The sequence below is a fragment of the Geotrypetes seraphini genome, chromosome 8 (genome assembly GCF_902459505.1).
Source record: "Geotrypetes seraphini chromosome 8, aGeoSer1.1, whole genome shotgun sequence".
NCBI lineage: Eukaryota > Metazoa > Chordata > Amphibia > Gymnophiona > Dermophiidae > Geotrypetes > Geotrypetes seraphini.
Window position 1 is genome coordinate 41,176,265 of NC_047091.1, and position 20,521 is coordinate 41,196,785.

Consider the following 20,521-nt stretch of genomic DNA (forward strand, 5'->3'; position numbering starts at 1 on the left):
AAAAAAAAAAAAAAAAAAAAAAAAAAATGTGTGAACATATAATAAAATAAACAAACAAACGAACAAACAATTACCAGACGTACTAGAATGTGAGGGTAAAATAATGGGATGGGAAAAGTTACATATTAAAGAAGAAGAAGGGAGATAGTGGGGGTTGGGTAGTACATAAGGGAGGGGTTGCTTTGTCAAGGAGATTGTTGTGAAAAGGAAGAAAAAGAATAATAGTTCTAATGATTATTAAATGCATCACCGAATAGGAGAGTTTTAAGACCAGTCTTGAATTTATCAAGTCGAAGTTCATCACGGAGATGCTGTGGTAGGGAGTTCCAAAGAGTAGGTGCAGTTACGGCGAAGTTCACTTTCCGTGTATAGTAGAAATCTCTTAAGGAGGGGATGAAAAGAAGATTTTGGTCGGTTGATCTTAGTGTGCGTGGAGAACTTTGAGGAATAAGAAGTTTATCTAGGAACGAGGGCAGATGAGAAAGTTTTATTTTAAAGGAAAGTAAGATGATTTTGTAGGTGATGCGATGAGTGATAGGGAGCCAATGTTCTTTTTTTAAAAGAGGAGTGACATGGTCATATTTACCTATTTTATATATAAGTTTTATGGCAGTATTCTGTATTAGTTGTAGACGTCTGATTTCTTTTTGAGGGAGACCATTAAGAAGTGAATTGCAGTAATCTAAATGGGAAATTACTAATGAATGAACCAGAATAATGATTGAACTTGTTTCTAGTACAGAAGTTAGAGATCGAATAATACGTAATTTAAAAAAGCAGGTTTTAACGATTGAACTTATATGGTCATGAAAAGAGAGTTCCCTGTCAATAGTGACACCTAAAAGTTTTATTTTGGTATCCATATGAATAGGTGTTGATTTGATTAATATGTTGTCTAATAGAGATTCTGTGTTTTTAATAGAGAATAACATACCTCGGGATTTTTCTAGGTTAAGGGAGAGTTTATTTGTGAACAACCAGTCATATATGATGTCTAATTTGTTGTTGATGTCTTTTATGTCTGAAATATTTGAGGTGTTGATTGGGTGGAGAAGTTGTATGTCGTCGGCATATGCAAAGATAGTAAATCCGATGGATTGAGCTAATGTAAGGAGAGGTGATAGAAAAATGTTAAATAATAAAGGGGATAGGATAGAACCCTGGGGGACACCGTAAGATTGTGTTGTGGCAATAGAGGTAGCGTTGTTTACGCATACAATGTTGTGACGTTCATTGAAGAAAGATGTAAACCATAGTAGAGCAGGACCCGAGATACCACAATCCTTGAGTCTGTTAAGAAGAAGAGAGTGGTCGATGGTATCGAAAGCTGCTGCTATATCTAGGGAGATAAGAACAACAGATTTTTGATGATCATGGTGGTAATGTATGGTTGAAATAAGGCCCAGTAGTGATAATACCTTCTCTCACACCAAGCAGCCATATGGGGTAAAGACCTAGATCAATTGCTTTCACCCACTACTTATGAGGAATTCAGGAAGCGCCTAAAAACATACCTGTTCCTGAAATATCTAGACAACTGACCCGCTCCTCTCTCTCTCTACAATAAAGGTCCTCCCGATCTCTTATCCATTCCCTCTCTCCCCTCATAAGTCCGCATAGAACTTCACGGTTCTGCGATTTATATAAACTGTTATTATTATCATATTGTAATTTTTCGCTGTATTTTTTGTAATATGTGACCTTTTCCTAACAGGTCCTCTCAGAAATTTCTTAGCAAACTGTATAACCTATATTTGCGCTCAGCAAATTGTATATTTACATTTTCGCTTTCTTAAAATCTCTGCACTCTGTATTTCCTCTGATCATCCGCATATTGTAACTTGCTGAATGTTCAGCTACCTTGATTGTAAACCGCCTAGAAGTCGCAAGATTGTGGCGGTATAGAAGAATAAAGTTATTATTATTATTATTTCGGTCATAATATGAGAAATGTATTTTGAGGTTTTGTTTGTAATGCTGTTCACTGGGATTAAAATGGAAATGTCATCTGCATATATGTAGTAGTTCAAGTTTAGTCTTTGCAGTAAATGCCCTAGGGATGATATGTAAATGTTGAACAGTGTGGGTGAAAGTGGTGAACCCTGTGGCACTCCCGAGGGGTTTCTCCAGGAGTTTGAATATATCCCACCACTAACCACTCAGTATGATCTCTTTGTTAGGAAGCCCTGTATCCAGTTCCTTGCTTTTCCCATGATTCCTATTGCATCTAGGCAGTGTATCATTATTTCGTGATCAACTAGGTTGAAAGCACTGCTGAAGTCTAGTTGTAGAATAAGAGCACTTGTTCCTTTGCTGAATAGGCTGTATAGGTGATTTAGGATCGAGGCTAGGACTGTCTCAGTGCTAAAGTCTTTCCTGAATCCTGATTAAGAGATACCTGGAAGATTTCTTTTCTCTTTTTTGCCATTGAAAGATATTTTAATTTTAAAACAGTACACACCAGCACTTTTTCAAAGTTTCCATACACAGTGATGGAGCGGTGGGTTCGGCTATAGGAGCTTCGGCTCCTGGCTGAATTACACATTTCTGAGTGTATGTGACAAAAGCATAAAAATTCTTTACATACAATTTATTTAACTTTTTCTTCTTTTTTCAGGTATGCAATATTCTGTTGCCAAATTACATACCTATATATCATGTCTTCCCTGACCTATACCATGCATCTACTGTAATTCTTGGTGCTGGTATTACTTGTTACCAAATTGCATGCTGCTTGTCTTGTCTCTGACCTATACTGTGTATGTACTCCTGTAACCCTTTCTGTGCTCTTTTGGGAGGACAGGGTAAAATTTTAAAAAAAGGAATAAATAAACAAACACCGAATGATTACACTTCTGATGTGGGAGCGCCAGGGAGTGCAGGATTTCTCCTCATTGCATGGGAGAGTCTTTCAACGTACCTGGGAACCTTTTTGGACTACACTGACTCCCGTGGCGCGTAGCCGATTATTGAACTGTTAAATTGTTTTCTATTTTGTGTCTTAGATTGATTCTATTGTTTGTATCTTGGTGAAGGAGGACTGAGGGGGGTTGGTATTGATGAGGGGTGGATAGAGGGGGTTTGAGGGGTTTATGCTAAATCTGTGAGCCAGTATTGCTGTATTGTTCTGTTGCTTGGTGTATTGTTTCTCTTAGGCTCAATAAAATATATTTAACAATAAATAAACAAACAAAGTGGTAGGTAGATATTTTCCCTCCCAAATATCTAAATCACAATATTTGAAAAGGCAGAATTGGGACATTTTTTACTGAGTGCATCCTAATAGCAAGGGAGAATGCTGGAGATATGTTTTGGAAAAAACATAGACGGGCTTACAATCTGGACATTTTTCAGAGATAACGGAACAGAAGAAAAGGTTCAGGACAGAAAAGAAATACAATTTTTTATCTATACATGTTTCAAGGTGCTCTACCTGACCAGCTGATCACTAGAGAGATGAAGACATGACCCCCCCCCCCCCCTTTAATCCACCAGTGGTCACTGACCTCCTCACTCCTCAAAGATGTGGCAGTGACTGTAGACACCAGGCTTTATGACAGCTCCAGATATTATGGCCATTCCTAAGAAAGCAGCAATCAAGTGGATGGAGACGCCTAGTGAAGAGTGAACAATGGGAGCCAGGTTCAATTCCCACTTTAACTCTTTTTTTTTTTTTTTTATTTCAGTACAAATATGTGAGTCCTCCTGGAACTTAGAAGTACCTCCTGTACCTAAATATATAAATCATCTGCAAGTCTGAGGGCTATTGTAGTGGTGGACCTTTAGTTACAGTAAGTTTTCTTCTGTTACTGGAAGGCTTACCATACAATATGAAGGGGTTTAGGTGGGATTTGTACCTTCACCAACCACTAGGCTTCCCCTCTGGGATGTCTATGTTGCCAATTCACTAGATAAATCCTGCCAGACAGACTTCCTTATGGCTTATTTTTCTCTGTTTTCCTTGGGACCTTTTTTTTTTCTTTTTTCTGGAAGTGGTGTACTTATAAATAGATTTGTTCAGCCTGAAAACTAGCTCAAAGCCATAACTGAACTGATTATGACTGCCAGGTAGAATTTTATGGGTCAGAATCAAAATCTTGAACTAGATCCTGTACTGAATTGGAAATCAGTGAGTCTGGAATAAGAGAGAAGTAACTTGATTAAACTCCCTCTTTACAAAACCGTAGCGCAGTTTTTAGCACCAATTGCAGTGGTAACAGCTCAGACGCTCATCGACACCCCCCCCCCCCCCCTTTTACAAAGTTGTGCAAGTGTTTTTAGCGCGGGCTGCGGCGGTAAGAACCCCAGCATTCATAAGAATTCTATGAGTATTGGAGCTCTTACCGCCACAGCTGGCGCTAAAAACGCTAGGGCGGCTTTGCAAAGGAAGGGAAGCATTCCTATGAGAGTCAAGAGTTCTCTGCCAGGCTTTGTAAAGGAGGGGAAGAATTCCTATGAGCGTTGGAGCTGTTACTGCTGCGGCTGGTGCTAAAACGCTAATGCAACTTTGTAAAGGGGTGGGGAGAATGTCTATGAGTGTCAGAGTTCTTGTAATGGAGGGAGAGAATTCCTATGAGCGCCAAAAACCGTGCTACGGTTTTGTAGGAGTGAATGTTAATTTTTACATTGTTAAATGAAAAATTTCCAATAATAACTGTTTGTGGGATCCCAGAGATCAGCTTGGGCAATCTTGACACATCAGCTGAATATAAATATGAATTAATCTTGTATTTTTTAACTACTACTTAGTTCTTTTTCCCAGAAAATCCAACACGCTCTTCACTAGCATGAAGACTTTATACATCCTGGTTCGTTTCCATAGAAACTGGGCTTAGATTTTTTTAACCGGAAGTATGGCTCTCTTCCGTTTACTGTGCTTTATAGAAGTGTCCTGTTTTAACAATTTTGTCCTGGATGGAAAAAAAAATAAACATTTTTCGTGCCCCCCCCCCCCAATTTTCTTAGGCTTTGATTTAGAGATTTTTTTTTTACCTCTTTAAGTTGAAGAAGTTTATGTTCTCCGTGCTAGCTGACCCGGAGGTAGAAGTTAGCGGAAGAGGAAGTTGTTAGCGACGGTGGGGGTTGTAGCGTGAGACACCGGCGCGGCGAGAAAGAAGAGGGACGCGGAAACATGTGAGTTTTGGCGCTTGGACTCGAATATCTTTGCCTTTTCTTTTCTTACCAACACTAATAGGTAGCAGATCTGTAGGCTCTGAGAGCGCTGTTTGCACTATTTGTCGATAGAGAGGTTAGTTTATGCTGTCCATTTTTTTCCCACGAGGACGTTATCCTGCGTACAATTTGTGTGTTAGTACTCGGGTCCCATGCATTTATGTAGGAGAACGCCCTAAAGATCTAGGTTGGCTGGGGAGCCCTCAGGATAAGCCATGGATTGGCTACCGTGAGAACGGGTTACTGGGCTTGATGGACTGTTTGTCTGTCCCAGTAAGGCTATTCTTGTTTTTATTAGATTTTCCCCTCTCCCAGCCGTACCATACTTAATTGCAAATAGATAAGCAAAGCACGCTGTGCTGTTTTGACTGCCACTGATGACCTGTTCAGTTGCTTTCTGTCGAGTTCTACCCTTACAGAAAGAGAACAGAACGTCAGAGGAGGGCATAGGGCCTGCCAATGAAGGAGGAAGTACATTGGTGCTGGGGCTCATTGCATACCAAAAGCAGCAGTGGTGGGATCTGGGTAAAACTAGGATCCTCAGGATCTAGGGCAAACCACCTTAAGAATGGAATGCTCTTCTTTTATGACTGCTGGCTGCTCTTTCAGTGGGGAATACCCATACTCTTTCACCCTTCCCTGTAAGGTCCCGCCCCCTATGATGCAGTTCTTTTCTTCTGTGGGTGGGATTGGCAGAGAAGGACCAATGATGTCAGCAAAAAAAAGGTGGGGGGGGGCTTCCTGCAGAATGACAGGGGCAGTCAAAACAGCTGCTGGACCTGGCAGAGCTAAGAGGTGATAGTGGAAGCTGCTGCAGGGAGTGGGGGACTGAAAGGCATAAAGTAGGGTCAATATATTCCAGAAAGTAGCAAAATAAATAGTAGATGAAGTAAAAAAAAGGGGGGGGACAATGGCTGGAAAAAAGCATATCCTGCACTCCTCCATCAGAAGCACAAGATAAGCCAGGATCCTGCATGATTTGTAAACCGGGTCCTATGCCTAGGAAGTGACGTCTGAGAGAGAGAGAGAGAGAGAGCTGACGCCAACAGCAAGTTGCTCGCACTGGGATCTCCCAGGAAAGGGACTTGGGAGTTCTGATCGACAAGTCGATGAAGCCATCTTCGCAATGTGTGGCTGCGAAAACGGCGAACAGAATGCTAGGAATGATAAAGAAGGGGATCACGAACAGATCGGAGAAGGTTATCATGCCACTCTACCGGGCCATGGTGCGCACTTACTTGGAGTACTGCGTACAGCACTGGTCGCTGTACATGAAGAAGGACACGGTATTACTCGAAAGGGTCCAGAGAAGAGCGACTAAGATTAAGGGGTTGGAGGAGCTGCTGTAAAGCGAAAGATTAGAGAAACTGAGCCTCTTCTCTCTTGAACAGAGGAGATTGAGAGGGGACATGATCAAAATATTCAAGGTACTGAAGGGGATAGACTTAGTAGATAAGGACAGGTTGTTCACCCTGTCCAAGGTAGCGAGTACGAGAGGGCACTCTTTAAAGGGGATAGATTCCGTACAAACGTAAGGAAGTTCTTCTTCACCCAGAAACTGGAACGCTCTCCCGGAGTCTGTCTATAGGGGAAAACACCCTTCAGGAATTCAAGACAAAGTTAGACAAGTTCCTGCTGAACAAGCACATATGCTGGTAGGGCTAGTCTCATTAGGGCGCTGGTCTTTGACCAAAGGGCTGCCGCATGAGCGGACTGCTGGGCATGATGGACCACTGTTCCGACCCAGCAGTGGCATTTCTTATGTTCTCTGGACCCTTTCGAGTAGTACTATGTCCTTTTTCATGTAAGGCAGTATTCCAGGTTGGGGCGTACCATGGCCCGGTATAACGGCATGATAACCTTTTCAGATCTGTTTGTGATCCCCTTCTTAATCATTCCTAGCATTCTGTTTGCCCTTTTCGCCGCCACTGCACATTGCATGGACGCTTTCATTGACTGTCTACAAGTCTCTTTCCTGGGAGCTCTCTCTGAGTATAGCTCCAGACATCCTGTATTCGTGCATATGATTTTTTTTATCGACGTGCATCACCTTGCACTTATCCACGTTGAACATCATTTACCATTCTGTGGCCCATTCTTCGAGCGTATTTATGTCTCTGTAGATCTTCGCAATCCTTTTGTATCCTCACTTCTCTAAATAACTTTGTATCGTCCACAAATTTAATTACCTCGCTTGTCATGCCAGTTTTTAGGTCGTTTATAAATATGTTGAAGAGCACAGGCCCGAGCTCGAAACACTGCGGCACTACACTCGTGACGCTTTTCCAGTCTGAGTATTGTCCATTCATCCCCACTCTCTGTTTCCTATCTGCCAACCAGTTTTTAATCACCCTCGATTCCATGGTTTGCAATTTTTCGAAGTAGGCGTTCATGAGAGAAGAGGCAGGGCAGAGAGCAGAGCTAGACATGTGAGACTTAATTAAAGCTTGCATTTGGGGTTGTGACCTGGAGGATGCTCCATAGGACATCATTATCTTGTGCTGCTTATGGAGTTCCTGAGGTTTTTATGGCCATGTAAATTAGAATTGGGGTCACAGTTGCAGATAGATTGGCATGTGCTGCTGTATGGCTTTGATTTAAACATGATTTTCTCTTTGCTGCTTCTTGTGTTCCACTGCCCTAGATCAGTGTTTCTCAACTTGGTCCTGGAGTACCCCCTTCCCAGTCAGGTTTTCAAGATAACCATAATGAATATGCATGAAAGACATTTGCATATAATGGAGGCAATGTATTCAAATCAATATTCTGCAAATTCAATGAGGATGTCCTGAAAAGGGGGTACTCCAGGACCGAGTTGAGAAACACTGCCCTGCTTCCCATTTGTGGTAATTTGAGGTTATTGGGTAAGGGGTGCAAACGAGGGGATTCAGGGATTCCAGGTTGAATGGGGGAAGAGCGGGCATAAAGGGATTGAAGGAACTGTGATTGAATGTGATTAGTTAGGGATGAGAATGAATGGAATGGGGATAACATGGAGTTGCTCTCTTGGGCTCTTCCCCCCACCTGTTTAAGGAGGTTGAGGAAAGCAGGTAGTAAAGCCAGTCTGCCAGCATGGTAGAGAACCAGATGATTCTAGCCTGAAGTGGAGGGCTGTTCCTCTTCTCCCTCATTGACCAGTAAGGGTTGTTGCTGAAGAGGGCAGTTTTGCAGGAGGAAGAATTAGTGACTGTTACTGTGGTGGGGGGGGGGGGGTCGCTTGAAGGCCAGCAGTATTGGGGGCTCAAGATGGAGGACCAAGATCACAAGGATAAGAGAGAGAAAGGAGAGAGAGAGGAGTGTCCATTCTCTCTGCCATCCTCTTTATTCCTGTGATCTGTCTCTGTCCTCATCCCTAGTTCTCAACTGTCCTTTGCTTACCAGTGCTCTGAGGATAAATAAGGCTTCCGTTCTTATGTGTGAAATTGCAAATTTAGATGTTTGTTTCTATCTAATTGGGGTTCTTTGAAGATACAATAAAATCTTTGTTGCTTCACCTGTTAGAATCAAGTGTGCATCCACACAGAAAAGCCACCAAAACTGAGTGGCAATAAGCCAGGGGTGGAGTGAAAGAGTACTATGGGTATTGGCATTTTTGCAGTGTTTATTCAGTAAACACCTATCAATGTTTTTGCATTGGAGGCATTCTGTTGGTGAAAATCTAAAATCAGAAGCCCTGAGGATAAGGAGGAGGAATAGTGTGTCTGTTGGCATGGAGGTTAAGACTGGTTGGTGTTATTGATTTGACTTTAAGCTGAGAGGGTCTTCTGTTAGAGCAGGGGTGTCAGAGTCCCTCCTCGAGGCCGCAATCCAGTCAGGTTTTCAGGATTTCCCCAATGAATATGCATGAGATCTATTTGCATCCACTACTTTCATTGTATTCTAATAGATCTCATGCATATTCATTGGGGAAATCCTGAAAACCCGACTGGATTGCGGCCCTCGAGGAGGGACTTTGACATCCCTGTGTTAGAGGATCCATGCAAGTTGTTCTGCTTCTTCTCAGACAGTTTTTGTTTGGTTGTAGGAGTCTGTTAAACAAACCCAAGAGTGAGATGACTCCAGAGGAGCTGCAGAAGCGAGAAGAGGAGGAGTTTAACACTGGACCCTTGTCTGTACTGACTCAGTCAGTGAAGAACAACACTCAGGTCCTTATCAACTGCCGCAACAACAAGAAACTCTTGGGAAGAGTCAAGGCCTTTGACAGGTGAGGAGTTTGCACGTGCAAGGCTTAGTCCTGTCACACTATTGAAGCTAAAATATTCGTAATGACTTAGCCAATTAGCACTTGCTGACTATGATCCAGAAATATGGGTTAAAATAGTAGAATTTGGTGGCCACATAACATCAACCCATACCCTTCTCCAGTCAAAAAGCTATCTTGTTGCTCTCACTGTGGATCCAACCTGGCTTCAAATCTGGGAGTCTTCAGTTACAGTGTTTGACTATGTTATTGGTAGAGCAGTTTAAGGGTAGCTTTGGTATATATTGTATTACTAGATGTTTGTCTGTCTTGCCTGTTTAGATTATAAGCTCTTTTGAGCAGGGACTGTTTTCTTACTCTTTGTAACTTTGTACAGCACTGCGTGCGTCTGGTAGCGCTATGGAAATAATTAATAGTAACAAGATACAGTCCTTAAAAATGACCAGTATTGTACCACCAGGTTGAAGGATACTTAAAATCTACAGTAGAAGCCTTCCGCCTTCCCAGTAACATGGGTATTCTGATTTTACCGTGTTTCCCCGAAAATAAGACAGTGTCTTATATTCATTTGGGGCTCAAAAAGGGCACTAGGTCTTATTTTCGGGTAGGGCTTATTTTTTTCATGTACATGATCATCTCTCCCTTCCTCTCCTTCACCCCAATTCTTCCTCTTTGCTTTCCCCAACATGTGCAACATCTTTCCTCCCCTCTCACCCATCACCTTGTGCCTTCCCTCTGCAGCATCTTTCTATCCCTTCATCTCCCTGTGCAGCAGAACCCTTGCCCAACTTCCATCCTTCCATCCCTCATGCAGCAGAACCCTTTGCCAAGCTTCCATCCTTCCCTCCCATCCCCCCTCCCGTGCAGCAGAACCCTTGAGCACCCGCCGTCATGCAGCTGAACCACCGATGACCCTCCATCCTTCCCTCCCAACTGATCCGTGCTGACCGCGACCATAAATACCTTGCTGCAGAGGAGCGTTGGGCCAGCAGCACTCACAGGCTGCTTCACGGCTTTCTCGCTGGGGCCTTCTGTGTACTGATGATGGTCACAGTCAGTGGGGATCAGTTGGGAAGGAAGGATGGGGGTTCGGTGGCAGGGTGGGGGAAAGCGCAGCTGCTTACGACTAGGGCTTATTTTCGGGGGTAAGTCTTATTTTCGGGGAAACACGGTAGTATTGCCCAGAAGTTACTTTCTTTTGTGTTTCCCAGAAGTTGCTTTCTCTTGTGTTTAATTTGATGCTAGGGAAGGTTGTAATAATTTCAGTGTGGACAGGCAGAAGATACGTGATTGGGAGGGGTATTTTCCTAGGGCAGTTCACTCACTGGATTGGCTTTCTTACAGAACTCCAGAAAGTGGTAGAAATCCTACTGAGATGTTTGCTATTGGAGGGATTCCCATTCTAATTTCATCTGTTCCTAAAGTATATTTGGGATATTCTCTTTTTAAAAGATAAGCAGCAAATGCCAGTGGACCAGAATACTAAAACAACCCCCACCCCAATAAGCTATTTCTTTGCACCAGCAGTCCTGGAAAGCAACAAATTTAAATCTGTCACACTGGATCTACCAGAGCAGTTGACTTGGCAACAAAAGTTGTGGCCCCTCTAGGTTCAAAAGTAGCACTGTGGTCCCCATCCTTAGTGGTAGTAGTCCAAATCTGGAAGACCCCTGGTACCTTCAACAGTGCAGCCACTGTGCTCCCTCTCCTTCCACTGGCACTTCCTCTTTTTAACTCATGGTGCCTCCTATTTATGTTCACAGTTTGCCCTGGCACAGGAGTAGCATTGTAAGAAAACCTCTACACATGTAACAGGCAAGCATGCATCAGTCTTAGGATGTTGATGACGGGTACTTATAGCCTGCTACTATCCCAAATAAAGGTTCATACCGGAAGCCAGAAAAAAGCTCATTCCAAGCAGAAGCATCTTAAGGGATAGATAAACACCTTCTAATTCAAATCACTAAAGAACAAGATAGACCTGGTAAAGTTGTATAGAGGATAGCAAGAGGATGTAATCAAAGCAAAACTTAAGTGATGATCACCCTTCAAAAAAAGGCATGGAAGGCTGTAACCTGAACAGGGCTGTGGGTACTGCTCTAGTCGCCTTACTTGACTCACTATATGGATCATAGTGGTCTTTATCTGCTGTCATTTTACTATGTTAAAGATACATAGAAACATAGAAAGATGACGGCAGAAAAGGGCCATGGCCCATCAAGTCTGCCCACTCTACTAACCCACCCCCCTAAGTCTACTCTCCTAGAGATCCTGCACCTAATGACCCAATACCTTGACTCGACCCTCGTAGGGATCCCACATAGGCATCCCATTTATTCTTAAAATCTGGCACGCTGTTGGCCTCGATCACCTGTACTGGAAGCTCGTTCCAATGATCAACCACTCTTTCGGTGAAGAAGTACTTCCTGGTGTCTCCATGAAATTTCCCGCCCCTGAGTTTGAGCGGATGCCCTCTTGTGGCCGAGGGTCCTTTGAGAAATAAAATATCATCTTCCACCTCGACATGTCCGGTATTTAAATGTCTCAATCATGTCTCCCCTCTCCCTACATTCTTCGAGAGTGTAGAGCTGCAATTTGTTCAGTCTCACTTCGTACGAGAGACCCTTGAGTCCCGAGACCATCCTGATGGCCATCCATTGAACCGACTCGACCCTTAGCACATCTTTTACGGTAATGTGGCCTCCAGAATTGCACACAATATTCCAGGTGAGGTTTCACCATGGTTCTGTACAATGGCATTATGACTTCAGGCTTCCAGCTGACGAAACTTCTATGGATACAACCCATCATCTGCCTTGCCTTAGATGAAGCTTTCTCCATTTGATTGGCAGTTTTCATGTCTGCACTGATGATTACTCCTAAATCTCGATCCGCTGAAGTCCTAGCTAACATCTCACCATTCAAGGTGTAAGTTCTGCATGGATTTCTGCTACCGAGGTGCATGACCTTACATTTCTTAGCGTTGAAGCCCAGCTGCCAGGTCGAGGACCAACGTTCCAAAATAAGCAGGTCCTGCGCCATACTATCCTGCAAATTGTATTCGCTTACTATATTACATAGCTTGGCGTCATCGGCGAATAATGTTATTTTACCTTATTCACAGATGACGCCAAGCTATGTAATATAGTAAGCGAATGCGTTATCTTGCGAATGTGTTATCTTGCAAAGATCTGTCCTAATGCAGTGTGTCTAGTGATCCTAAACTGTACGGTCTTGTATCTGAACCCTTAAGTTTCTTGCAGAAAACTGTCAATCATGCTTTCAACGCCACCTTCTTCCCAGAGAGATTCTCCTGCCCCTTCAGTTTGTTTTCTGCAAGCAAGTTGCTCAGAAGTGTTTCTGATATGCTCTGCGGTTTTATTATTTATCCCAGGACAAGCAGGCAGGTATTCTCACTAGTGGGTGATGTCATCCGACAGAGCCCCGATACGGACGTCTCACAAGCATGTCTTGCTTGAAGAAACTTAGAAGTTTTGAGATGCCCGCACCGCGCATGCGCCAGTGCCTTCCCGCCCGATGCTCCGGGCGTGTCTCCTCAGTTCTTTTTCTTCCGCGGAGCTGAGAAGTTTACTTCATTTCTGCGCCCATTGAATTCGATTTTTTGCCTTCTGCATCGCCGCGGGTTGAGTTCCTTTTACTCTTGCCGTGTGTTGTTTCTTTCTTTGATATCTTTTTCTAAAAATAAAAAAATGTTTTCTTCCGTCTCCGGGTCGGCAGCGTAAGCCAAAAAAAGAAGATTGTTTAACATCTAAAAAGAAGATTGTTTAACCCGCGCCTTCGACCTTGCGGCGGAGTTTTTCCGGCCTATGTCCCGGCCGATCACCAGTTTTAAAAAGTGTAGGGAGGGGTAAATTTTCCAAATTTTTATAGGTATCATCAAGCCTATATTTTAAGACAGGGTATGTATTGGATCCTCCCAGACCTCATGGAGAATGTACCAGACTGGTTATATTTAGAATGGCGACTCCTGTTTCCATTATATCCGGAACATCTTATAAGTATAACAATGCCCAAGAGATATAAAGATCACAGAATTTTATTAGATACATGGAAAACACTAAGATTTATTAGTAATATTACAACAGATCCAATAACTAAATCGTTAAATCAATCCATTTGGGTAAACTCCAGGATCAAAATTGGTGGATTCAAAATAATATGGAAGCAATGGATAATTGCAGGTATACGGTCTTTAAATGATGTTATAGTAAATGGATCCATGCTTAGTTTTTCACAATTGCAACAGAAATTTGGATTGAACATAACACAATATTTTAAATGGATGCAATTGAAGCAAGCCATCCAGGAAGGGTTCCCTGAATGGAAAAATCTTAATACTCAATATAGTTTGCAAATCCTTTGCTTTCAGGCAGATTTTTTGGGACACCAAGCTGCAAAATGGTATAAATTATTATATGGATTTTTAAATAAAAAAAAAAGAACAGGACTTAGGGACATTTGGAGTATTGAGATAGGACAGACAATTTCTGCAACTCAATGGCAAAAATTTTGGTCCTGGAGAATACATACTACAATGTCAGCATTTATGAGTCAAACATGGTTATTTTTATTACATAGAGTTTTATGGACCCCTACTCGGTTACAAAAAATAGATAGTTCTAAATCTAATAGATGCTGGCATTGTAAGGTAGAAATTGGGACATTAGATCATTTAATCTATTTTTGTCCCTGTATAAATGCCTTTTGGAAAACAATTTGGCCCCAAATTAATATATTATTAGAAAATCATGTTGGACTTACATATGACACAATTTTATTTGGAACAGCAATGAGAACACAGAGTCCAATATCAGCAAACAATAATAAACTTTTATTGATATTAACAGGGGTCGCCATACAACAAATTACTCAAAACTGGAAAGATCATACAAAATTAAATTTCACTTTTTGGTGGAATTCTATTTGCCATATATATAAGATGGAAAAAGCAATAGCGTTACAACATGGTTATATTAAAAAATTTAATAAAATCTGGGGACCATTGGCTCTTTTTTCTAAAGATCAGATATCATAGCACAATGATAGATCATATAATAGGGGTTAGGGTGGGTACAATATTATAATAACAGATGATTTATAATTTATTGCAAAAGGGGTTTTTATATATGTTTGTATTAAAATATATATTGATGGATATTCAAGTGTATATTGAAAATTATATGTATTATATATTTATCACTTGATGTAAGAAATTTAAAATGAATAAAGAACTTTAAAAAAAAAAAAAAAAAGTGTAGCAAGTGCCAGCGCGCGATTTCGCTCACGGACCCGCATCGACGCTGCCTCCAGTGTCTGGGTCCGGACCACTTTCCGAAATCGTGCCGGCCTTGCTCCACTCTGACAGCGCGAGCGTTTAAGCGTCGCTGTCTTCTGTGGGAATTCATGTTCAAGATGGAAGCTGCGTTGGATCCTACAGCTTCGACATCGACTGGTGCTTCGACTCCATCTACGAAGCCCTCGGCCTCCCCAGCTGTTTCGAGTCTTCTGAAGCCGGCATCGTTCACGCCGGTTTCGGCCTCGGCGCCGGTGCCTTCCTCCGTCTCCTCGGACCAGGCGCCGACCCCTACTGTTCCACCGGTGGTGCTCAAAGTGCCGAAGGCTGGCAAGCAGAAGCACTCGGCACCGAAGGAACGCGGAGACAGTGCGGAAGGGCCCCCTTTTGGTGCGGATCCCTCCATATCGGCTTCGTTGCGGTCCCTTCTGGAGGGTATTTTTTTCACAGTATTGGTTTGGAGGTTCGGTGCCCAGAAGTTTCCACTTGTTGGGACCTCAATCTGGGAGAAGATACAGACTCATGCTATAGATGTCTGCTGCTAGAAGGATCAGCCTCTTGACACCTAGCTAGCTAGCCTGCTGGTATTTTTGATAGCTCGGGGACCATTCCCTGCATAGCTGCTTGCATCCCTGATTTAGTCAGGAGCTTGAGTGCAGACTGGGTTCCTTTTCGGCTCAGCTGAGATTAATAGTGGGCCAGCTGCATGGTTCGTCCCCCGCATGATGAGATTTCCCAGGGATTGAGGCTCAGTCCAACTGGCAGCCTGAAGACCAGGTTTGTCCAGTGAATCTGTGAGACAGATCTCTGTACTGAAGTAGGCAGGCACCACATGGCACAGTGAGTAAAGCCTGCAGGAAATTCGAGGTCTTCAAAAGTCAATTATGAAGGTCTCTGCAACTAGAGCAAAGGTCCCATTCCTCTAGCGCCTCTTCCCCTGTGTTTTTTGTTTATCAGGGAGGCCTCCTTGTGCCGTTTTTTTTGTGTTATTTTACTGGTAGCAGCCATCTTAGATGTTAAACAATCTTCTTTTTTTCTAAAGCTTCCAACTACCTCAAAACTCCTTAAGTTTGCTTAAAATCAACAGGGATGGACTCCTCGGGCCTTTTTACTCTTTATCATGCCAGGTTTGTGATGGCTGGCTGGCAGAAGACAGTCCATGTGCAATGTAGGAGGGGTGGGAACCTTGGGCTCAGCCTCCTCTAAGTCCTCCAGTGTAGGAAGTGTGTTTCCAAGGGAAGAGACCTTTTGCAGCTCCCTTCAAAGCCACATTGGCTAAGTGTGGACACTAGTGCTGCCCGATTCACGATTCGAATCGGTTCGTTTTTATAAAAAAACTGGACTCACCGATTTAGCCCCAATTCAAGTTCATTCTTTTTTCACCGCCGGCCGCCAGACTCATTCCCATCCCATTTCCGAAACCGGAAGTTACATCAGAAGAAACAAAGGACGTGGGAGCGTCGAGGGGGAAGCAAGCAGACCTTGGAAGCAAAGGGTATTTTTTGCTGGCTCTGTCTCCACATTTCTCTTTTTCCCCGCGATTCCACATCCAGTCGAGTAAGTAACTGAATCGGCAGGGGGGGCTGAGGACTGAGAATTGGCAGGGGGGCTGGTGAGTCTTGGGGGCTGGAGATGGAAGCTGGGAATCGGCAGGGGGGGCTGGTGAGTCGGGGGCTGGGGATGAAGTTGGGAATCAGCAGGGGGGCTGGGGATGAAAGCTGAGAATCAGCAGGGGGGCTGGGGATGGAAGCTGAGAATCATTTCTGTAGGCTATCAAAAATTTGCTTAATTATCTACTCACACAGAAAAGCAGTAAAAGTCAATAGGTTCTCTGAGTGGGAACAACCTGTTTGATCTTGCACTCGTGTGACTGACCAATTGTATATCACTGTTTAATTTATCACATTGATTAATTTGAGCACACGTGAGGTGTCCTATGATGGTGTGCACTGCAGACAGAAGGTGATCAACCTGTGCCTTATTGTGTAAAGCGCTGGAGAATTCTCTCCCCTCGCTTACCTCTCACGCTGAGGACACCCTGCTTCAGTATAATCATTTATATGATTTATCTTACATTATTACGTGGTCTTTTCCTCAAGTGCTGAGACATCAGGTTGTTCCCATTCGGAGAACCTATTGACTTTTACTGCTTTTCTGTGTGGCTTTAACATTTTTGCTATTCATTATACCTAAACTATTATTTAGTAGAAAAAATTTAGTTTGTTCAATCAAATCCTGTCTGGACATTGGACTTCTATGAGTGAATGTTCTGCTTAATTGAACAAACTAAATTTTTTCTACTGAATAATAGTTTAGGTACAATGAAAGTAAATAGCAAAAATGTTTGAGTAGATAATTAAGGAAATCTTTTTCATATTGCTTGCTTATGGACTGGACTGGGAAAAAGCACAGTTACTTACCGTAACAGGTGTTATCCAGGGACAGCAGGCATATATTCTCACATGTGGGTGACGTCATCTACGGAGCCCCGGCGCGGACAGCTTTTCAAGCAAACTTGATTGAAGTTTCAAGTTTGCACACTGCACCACGCATGTGCGTGCCTTCTCGCCCACTAGAGGGCGCATCCCACCTCGTGGTCCTCAGTTCCATAACTAGCAAGGAAGCCATCCCCGGGGAGGCGGGCGGGTTGTGAGAATATATGCCTGCTGTCCCTGGATAACACCTGTTACGGTAAGTAACTGTGCTTTATCCCAGGACAAGCAGGCATGATATTCTCACATGTGGGTGACCTCCAAGCTAACCAAAAAAGGGCAGGTGGGAGGATGGCAATTTAGGAAAACAGATTTTGCAAAACTGACTGGCCAAACCGGCCGTCACTCCTGGATAAAGTGTCCAGACAGTAATGAGAGGTGAATGTATGAACCGAAGACCAAGTGGCAGCCTTACATATGTCCTCCATCGGAGTGGATCGGAGGAAGGCTATCGAAGCTGCCATCGCTCGGACCTTGTGCCCCGTGACTCGACCCGGGGGAGGAAGGCCAGCCTGAGCGTAGCAAAAGGAAATGCAAGCGGCCAACCAGTTAGACAGAGTGCGCTTGGAAACTGGATGCCCTAATCGATTGGGATCGAAGGACAAAAACAATTGAGGAACCTTCCGATGAGGCCTGGTGCGTTGAAGATAAAATGCCAACGCCCTCTTACAGTCAAGCGTGTGAAGCGCCGTCTCGCCAGGATGGGAGTGGGGCTTCGGGAAGAACACAGGAAGGACAATGGACTGATTGAGGTGGAAGTCAGAAACAACTTTAGGTAAAAACTTAGGATGGGTGCGGAGAACCACCTTGTCGTGATGAAAGACAGTGAAAGGGGGGTCCGCAACCAAGGCTTGCAACTCCCCGATCCGCCTGGCGGAGGTGAGGGCAATTAGAAACACCGCCTTCCAAGTCAGAAATTTCAAGAGGGACTTGTTGAGTGGCTCAAACGGGGGTTTCATCAGTTGAGCCAGAACCACATTCAAATTCCACACGACAGACGGAGGCTTAAGAGGGGGACAAACCCTGAGTAACCCTTTCATGAAGCGTGTCACCAAGGGATGGAGTGACAGGGGGCGTCCCTCCAGAGGTTGGTGGAACGCAGAAATCGCACTGAGATGAACCCGCACCGAAGTGGTTTTCAAGCCGGAGCGCGACAAATGAAACAAATATTCTAAAACCGAGGATACCGGAACTGATACCGGATCCAGGTGAAAAGACGAGCACCAGGTGGAAAACCTGGTCCATTTCTGCGCATAGCAAAGCCTCGTCGAGATCTTGCGGGAGGCTTCCAACACCTCCTTCACCGATTGAGACAGGTCCGGAGGAGTCAGGGAACAAGAAACCAGGCTGTCAGGTGCAATGACTGCAGATTGGGATGTAACATGGATCCTTGACTCTGAGACAGCAGAGAAGGAGAGACAGGCAGGGGAAGAGGCTCTCTGGCACTGAGCTGGAGCAGCAGGGAGAACCAGTGCTGACGCGGCCACCGAGGTGCTATGAGAATCATCGTGGCCGTGGACGATTTTAGGTGTACCAACGTTCGCATGATCAGAGGGAACGGAGGGAATGCATACAGGAACCTCCCTTCCCAGTCGAGTAGGAAGGCATCCGCTTCCAGACGGTCCTGCGAGTACATCCGAGAACAATATAGTGGTAGTTTGTGTGTCTCCGGAGAGGCAAACAGATCCACCTGTGGCGTTCCCCAGCGAGCGAAGACCTCGCGTAGAACTGCTGAGTGTAGAGTCCACTCGTGCGGTTGCAGAAGTCGACTCAGTTTGTCCGCCAGGCAATTCCGTTCTCCTTGGATGTAGACCGCCCGGAGGAAGATGTTCCGGGAGGCCGCCCACTCCCAGAGGCGAAGAGCTTCGGAGCAGAGGGGCCATGACCCTGTTCCTCCCTGCTTGTTCACATAATATATTGCCACCTGATTGTCCGTGCGGACGAGGACCACCTGGTCCTGCAATATGTGAACGAAGGCTCGAAGTGCTAGGAAGATGGCTCGCAGCTCTAGCACGTTGATATGACACTGACGGTCTTCTGACGACCACAGGCCCTGCGTGCGAAGACCGTCGAGATGGGCTCCCCACGCGTACTCCGAGGAGTCCGTGGTCAGGACCTTGCGAAAAGGCGGAGTGCGAAACAATAGCCCCATGGACAGATTTGAAGAGTCTGTCCACCAACGCAGCGATTTCCGCAAGGGCGGAGTTACCGAAATGAGGCGAGACACCGGGTCGCACTCCTGGCGCCACTGGGACGCGAGGGTCCACTGAGGGATCCTCAGGTGTAGCCTCGCAAACGGCGTGACATGTACCGTCGAGGCCATATGGCCCAGCAGCATCATCATGCGCTTGGCTGACACCCTCGATAGTTGGGAGACCTGGCGGCTCATCCGTACCAAGGTTTCCACCCGCTGGGTCGGCAGGTAGGAGCGTAGGCGCACCGTGTCCAGCACCGCACCTATGAATTGAAGAGACTGCGACGGTCTCAACTGAGACTTTGGAAAGTTTATCTCGAACCCGAGAGTTTGCAGGAAGGCAATAGACTGTCGGGTCGCTGAGATAACCCCCTCCCTGGTCGGGGCTTTGATGAGCCAATCGTCCAGGTAAGGGAACACATGGAGTCCACGTGACCTGAGGGCTGCTGCAACCACCACCATGCACTTCGTGAATACTCGTGGGGACGCGGCCAGGCCGAAGGGCAGTACCCTGTACTGGAGGTGGAGGTCCCCCACCTGGAATCGTAAGAATCTTCGACAGGCGGGGTGAACCGGAACATGGGTGTATGCTTCCTTCAGGTCGAGGGAGCACATCCAGTCCCCTTCCCCCAAGAGGGGGTACAAAACCGGGAGAGATAGCATTCGAAACTTCTCCCGGGCCAGGAATTTGTTGAGCTTCCTGAGGTCCAGTATGGGGCGCAGGTCCCCGGTCTTTTTTGGGACCAAAAAGTAGCGGGAGTAAAACCCCGTACCCCACTGGTCCTTGGGGACCGGCTCGACCGCCCGAAGCTTCAAGAGGGCTTTGGCTTCGGTTATAAGGGTCGGTAGCTGCGAACGGTTGCAGGGGACTAAACTTGGGGGACTGTCCGGCGGCGAGGACACAAAGTTGAGCGAGTAGCCCTCGGAGACGATCCGGAGCACCCAAGCGTCTGAGGTAATCCCGGTCCATGCCTCCCGGAAGAACCGAAGACGGCCCCCGATAGGGAGGGGTTCCTGAGAAAGTGCGGAGGGGAACCCGCCCCGTCCGCTCAGCCCGTCAAAAGGAAGGCGCTGGCTTAGAAGGGCCCTGCGCTGGGGCTTGGGGTTGTCCCCCTCTGCCTCGCTGAGACGGACGTCTCGGAGGCGGT

General features: G+C 45.1%; 1 protein-coding gene across 1 annotated transcript in view; it reads left to right on the top strand.

Annotated features, from left to right (window-relative positions):
• Positions 1-4,976: 4,976 nt before the first annotated feature.
• Positions 4,977-20,521, top strand: part of SNRPD2 (small nuclear ribonucleoprotein D2 polypeptide) — a 28,777-nt gene continuing 13,232 nt past the window's right edge. Inside the window, exons 1-2 of the mRNA XM_033956292.1 lie at positions 4,977-5,133; positions 9,197-9,376. Coding sequence (XP_033812183.1) covers positions 5,132-5,133; positions 9,197-9,376 — 182 coding nt within the window. The 5' untranslated portion in view covers positions 4,977-5,131. The remainder of the gene's footprint in view (positions 5,134-9,196; positions 9,377-20,521) is intronic.